The sequence below is a fragment of the Erythrolamprus reginae genome, chromosome 3, assembly GCF_031021105.1.
Source record: "Erythrolamprus reginae isolate rEryReg1 chromosome 3, rEryReg1.hap1, whole genome shotgun sequence".
Taxonomy (NCBI): Eukaryota; Metazoa; Chordata; class Lepidosauria; order Squamata; family Dipsadidae; genus Erythrolamprus; species Erythrolamprus reginae.
In genome coordinates this window covers 189,735,099-189,741,108 of record NC_091952.1, presented here as the reverse complement: position 1 = coordinate 189,741,108, position 6,010 = coordinate 189,735,099, and the positions used below count along the sequence as shown (strand labels likewise).

The 6,010-nt window shown below is 38.0% G+C and overlaps 1 protein-coding gene across 1 annotated transcript in view; it reads left to right on the top strand.

The window, feature by feature from the left end:
- The first annotated feature begins 4,964 nt into the window (after positions 1–4,964).
- Positions 4,965–6,010, top strand: part of C3H18orf63 (chromosome 3 C18orf63 homolog) — a 31,109-nt gene continuing 30,063 nt past the window's right edge. Inside the window, exon 1 of the mRNA XM_070749130.1 lies at positions 4,965–5,098. Within this exon, the coding sequence (XP_070605231.1) occupies positions 4,965–5,098 (134 nt within the window). The remainder of the gene's footprint in view (positions 5,099–6,010) is intronic.

Genomic DNA, 6,010 nt, shown 5'->3' with positions numbered 1-6,010 from the left:
AATAAAAATAAAAAAAACTGCTTATTGGTTCTCGAATGACATTATTAAGTTGTTTTCTATAGTTGCAAAGTGGTTTTTGCACATTTGATATAATACTGGTGGAAAGTTGTTCAGTGACTATTTATGGCATGTTTAAAGTATATCCAAAGCCAGCTGTATTGCCCACAAAAGATGTTGCTAATAAAGTATTTTTTGCTGAAATGTGTGATTCTTAGTGTTATTTCTAGTTGGGTATATAATTTGGCTGTCAAAGTTAATGTAAATTTGTGGTTTTATTCTAAACTGGCAGGTCCTTCCTCATACATCACTAAAACTTTCGTGCCTAGGTTGAACACCCCTGCTGGTGTAGAAACATTTAAAAGAATTTATTGTTATCTAGAAACATTTAAAAGAATTTGTTATCTCTATATTATTTACTTACTAAATTTATATGACTCCCATCTCGTTAGCAAGGGACTCTGACAGCTTACAACATGATGCTTTCCAACACTATCATTTATATGATAAATATGTCACCATAGCCAGTCTTCCTGGTCAATTATTCCCCTGCACTTTCTTGACACTTTATTGTAATACACCGTAAGTAGTGATGTTGAAACGGATGAATTATTACAGCACAAAGACTAATACGGTAATGGGTTTAACATCTTCTCAAATGCAAGTTTTTAAAGCAGCAAATTATCAGATAACAGACTTCAAGAATAAATCAAGCACAAGAACAAATAAAAGGCAAAAAAACAGCAAAGTCACTAGATATTTTGAAGGTTTCCAATACCAATACAATTTTTTGATTGTTTGTTTGTTTTGTCCAATACACAATAATACACAATGAGGGTTATAGAGGATATAATCAGGTAGAATGTATTAAAGGGGGAATATAGGGGAAAATAAAGGAGTAAAACTATGTAAAAATGTAACTATGAGAAAATAGCAGAAAAAGATATAGGTATAGAAGATATAGGAGATATAGGAGATACAATAGGACAGGGGAAGGTAGGCACTGTGGTGCACTTATGTACTCCCCTTACTGACCTCTTAGGAACTTTGGTGAGATCAACCATGGATAGTCTAAGGGTAAAGTGTTGGGGGTTAGGGGATGATAGGATAGGTCTAGGATAGGTGAATGAAATTGCTTGAAAAATCTCATTTTTAAAACTTGAAGTGTAAATTCAGTATAACTTCATTGTGAGACAGCAGAGAGTTTACAGTTTCAAAGTTTTGGGGACAAATTTGTGACACCTTAGCACAATAAAGTGTCTGCTCACATGTACTTAGGTATTTGCAAAGTAGATAACTTTGTCCAGTCCTTTATCTAAACTGCATAGGACACCCACCTACAGTGTTGAATTAGAATTATCCCACTTTTCCTGAAATACTGAGAATGCAATCAAACCGAAAAAACAGTGGACTGTCAAACAAAAGATCTGAAAATCAAAAATAGCTGTTTCAACGTCTTAGAGAAAAAAAACCCCAATCTTCTTCAGTTGGACAATATCTTTATTAGGGAATAAAGTTCAGAATAAACTGAATTTTGCTCTATCAGTCAGGATGATCAGAGACTACAGAAATTTTTTAAAAATGTTTTCAGTTTTACGGAGGCGCCTTATATTTATATCCTCGTAGCACTAAAGCCGCCTGTCCAGCAGTTTTGAAAGCGATTATGTAATCTACTGTAATGTTAGAATCAGAATTAAGATCTTTTTTAAAAAGGCTGGGACATTTCCCCCTGTAGAAATCAGAAGGAAAAAGGTTGCGTAATCCCACTTCCCGCCCCCAGCTCCGGCGTTCCTCGAGGCTGCCCCAAGATTAAAGGTTATCACGTGCTGGTGAACTTTGGATCGGCAGCCGAGCCGAATCTGGAGCTGCGTTACAAGTCAGCGCTGACCCCTCACCCATCTCTCCGAGACATTGAATTGCACCACAGATACTTTTTGCTAAGTACATACGTTAGCTTCTGCTAAATCACCATTCCTATCCGTGCGTACTTTTCCTCCTATTGAGCGCCTTGGGGCGTAACAGAAAAATGTGAAGTTCAAGGAAACAAAAAGATGGAATGCGGAGAAAGGAGGGAAGAGTTAAAATCTGTAGCTGAGAAAACCCCACTATATTATTTTATTTATTTTAGTCAGAAAGTCAAATTGACGACTTTCCTCGCGTGGTTTGTTCCTTCTCTGCACCTTTCCTTTCACTCCAGTCTCTTGTCTTTCTTGCCCGCCTCCATTGTGCGCTCAGGCGTAGTCCTTTCTTTCTCCTCACCACATTTTCCCGCGCTTTTTAAAAAAATGCATATTTTTCCCAGCGCTTTTGAAGCTGGACAGGTGGTACAATAGCCTTTTCTGATTCCTAATTGAAATTGTTCTTCACTGGCAGTTTTCAACATGGCTTTCAAACAGTTGTGACTCATCCATCAACTTAATATAGCCTTTCAATGGATGTCACAAACGACATGCAGAACATGGAGTCAAACTAGGCTACTTAGGCAGTTGATGTCTGTCTTTAGTGGGAAATATTTATTTATGTGACCAGTTCCCCAAAGAACATCATTTGCTTTCCTTTCTCCCCCCAGCATGTGGGGACTGTGAGAAAATTGATGATATAAAGTAGAAGGATTATACCTGTGGAGACTCGGCCATATTAAAACAAATATCAATTACGTAGTTTGTCTCTGGTCAACAAATATCTTTTGAAGAAAATGCTTCCAGCTTATCTTGTAGGAAGAGAAACAAAAGCTATGTGGTTTAGCTCTAGTTTTTCAGGTTTTCCCAGGCTGTCAGGTTTAGGTCTAAAGATTTTTTTAAAAAACAACTCTAAACTAGCAGTTCTAAGGTTACCCTATTTAATCATTGTAAGAGAGGGAGGAGAGAGAGAGAAAAGAATTAGCATTTTTTGTCACATTTTTCTCTCATACCCCTGAGAAACTTTCGGCAGTTTATGTATTCTATCATTTTAGATTTTCAGACAAAATAATTATTTTTTTAAAGTTAAATAAACTTTGTTTCAGTTTTTTAAATCTGTGTGGTAAGATCTGCAGATAGAAGTTATGACTGAAAATGATGGTCATAAATATAGTACCATAACATCAACAGAATTTATTTATTTATTTTTATTATTACTTTATCTGATATTCTGGTTCCTTTCCAATGGGATTATCAAACTTCAAGCAATTTGTCCTCATGTTCCCAATCCAGCTGGCATAGCAATCAAATATTGTCCAGCTTTTCGGATATCTAACTTTAGCAGCGGGTTGCACTTACCTGCAAATCAGTGCGCTGCACACGCATCCTCTTCATTCGAGCATGCATTCATGTCTGTCCCACAATTTTGCTTCTGCATCTGTGCCAAAATCTTGTGAGGGGATGTTCACGGGTATGCAATTTTGGCAATTTTTTGCTTCCACACATGCGCAGAAACAAAACAAATCACTGAAATCTCACACATGCAAGTGTCCCCTCATGAGATTTTGCTTATGCGCATACACAGAAAGCAATAATCTGAAAAAGATGATGGTGCCACCTGGCAGAGTGGCACTGGAGTAGTTGCACGCAAATTGCGTAATCTGGCAGTCACTACCAGTGAGGAGCTGCTTACTGTAGCAACAGGAACCCATCACTATCTAACTTGTTATCTTTTGCCGAACATCCTTGGTGCAGCACTTCCCTAATAAGTGTTGGGCAAGTTAACAAATTCAGACTTGTGACCTTAATTAAATTATTAGTATTTTCCAGTCCGTTGCACTGCTGCCTGAAATTATAGGATCTTAATCAGTTACACCCTGAAGACTTTTGTTTCCTAAGAGGCTTGCATTTCTGTGATTGAAAAACCAGTCTTTCCATTCATAGAACCTAAGGGTATTTACAACAGTTTTCATGTTGACAATTCGCTTTCAACAAGCAGAGACAATGAAGAAGCCAGCAATAAAATTGCAACTTGGAATCAAGTGATGCTTAATAACCACACCAGAACAGATGTCATAAAACCAAAACAATCACATGTCTCACTTAACAACCATGTTGCGTGTAATGGAGTTGCTGGTATCAAATGTGATTGTTAATTGAAGACTACCTATACCTACACATTACTGGTAGACTTCAACTTACAATAGGAATTGAGATTGGAATTTCCAATCACTTAGTGTCATTGTCAGGCCCAAAGTCATTATGTGTAGGATTGCATCACTTAACAACAGCAATCCCTACAGGTCCAGTTGCCATTGTTAATCACATCACATGGTCATTAAGCAAAGCAGTCTTTGCTAGCTTCCCACAATCAAGTCAATGGATTTCCATTCTGAATAGTTAAAATATATACTGCTCAAAAAAATAAAGGGAACACTCAAATAACACATCCTAGATCTGAATGAATGAAATATTCTCATTGAATACTTTGTTCTGTACAAAGTTGAATGTGCACAACAGTATGTGAAATTGATTGTCAATCAGCATTGCTTCCTAAGTGGACAGTTTGATTTCACAGAAGTTTGATTTACTTGGAGTTGTATTATTTAAGTGTTCTCTTTATTTTTTTTGAGCAGTGTACTTTGAACCATTTGCAAATAAGTTCTGATTTTGATTTGGTTTAATTGATTAATTGAAGACAGAATATTTACATTTAGTTTCATTTTATATAAAATTCTCAATTAAAATCACAGTGACAAAATATTCATAATTATATTTCATGGAGACATTCAAGTGAAATACATTCTTTAATGTATAAGACTATCCCAACAAAGCCAAATTGGAAAAAAATATGTTGTATAGTTTTATTTAGGAAGTAAGAGAAGTGAAGGAAAAAAACCAAATTGGAGTTACATTTCTGTGTTATATGATGATAGATCATTTTGGAGAAAAGAAAATGACATTAAAATCGCTTTCTAATAGTTTGAATTGTATCATATCTTTACATCTTTTTATAATCACATTTTTATATTACAGATTGGATTACATTCTCATGGTTAGCAAAACAAAATGAATGATGTTAGACATCAGTCACTGTTTTTCAGCAGTCTGCCTGACCTGCAGAAACTTTATGCTGTGAAGATTACATTGAGTTCTCAACTGGCAGCAACTCAAATTAGAACAGAACAATGGAAGATGTGCAAGTAAAATTCATAATAGTTTCAGTTTTTAAAAATGGCAAAATACAGAATGACACATTGCTTATGTTTACCATACTTTGATTAAAAAGCTTTGTCAGCACAGAATCTGACTTAATTACACCTTTCTTCATGAAATAAGACAGGCATGTACCAGATGGCAGGCAGATCACTGATGGTGAAACTATGATTATGTCTTGAAAATAACTGTTTTTGAAAGTGTGTCCCTTTCTGTTATTAGGGTGATGTGGAGGCCACAAGGGGATAGGTTGTACTCGTGCAGTCTCTAGACTCTCTGAAAATGAGTTTGTTTTACATATACAGTCATACCTCGTCTTACGAACCTAATTGGTTCCAGAGGGAGGTTTGTAAGACGAAAGGTTCGTAAGACGAAACATTGTTTCCCATAGGAAACAATGTAAAGTCAATCCGTGCAACCAAAAAAAAAAACCCGCAAAAAAAAACGCTGCCGCCCGACTGTCACTTTTTAAAACAGCCTGGGGGCTTCTCAGCGACCTCCCGAACGCCGAACTCCAAACCCGAACTTCCGGGTTCGGCGTTCGGGAGGCCGCCGAGAAGCCCCCAGGCTGTTTTAAAAGGTGACAGCCGGGCGGCGGGGCTTCCCAGCAGCCCCCCGAACCTGGAAGTTCGGCAAAAGTTCGGGGTTCGGGAGGTTGCTGGGAAGTCCCCCAGCCCAGCTGTGACCTTTTAAAACAGCCGTGCGGCTTCCCAGCCGTCTCCCGAAGCCGAACGCCAAACCCGAACTTCCGCGTTCGGCGTTCGGAGGCTGCTGGGAAGCTGCGCGGCTGTTTTAAAAGGTGACAGTCGGGCGGCAGCGTTTTTTTTTGCGGGTTGTCACCTTTTAAAACAGCCGCACGGCTTCCCAGCCGTCTCCCGAAGCCGAACGCCAAACCCGAA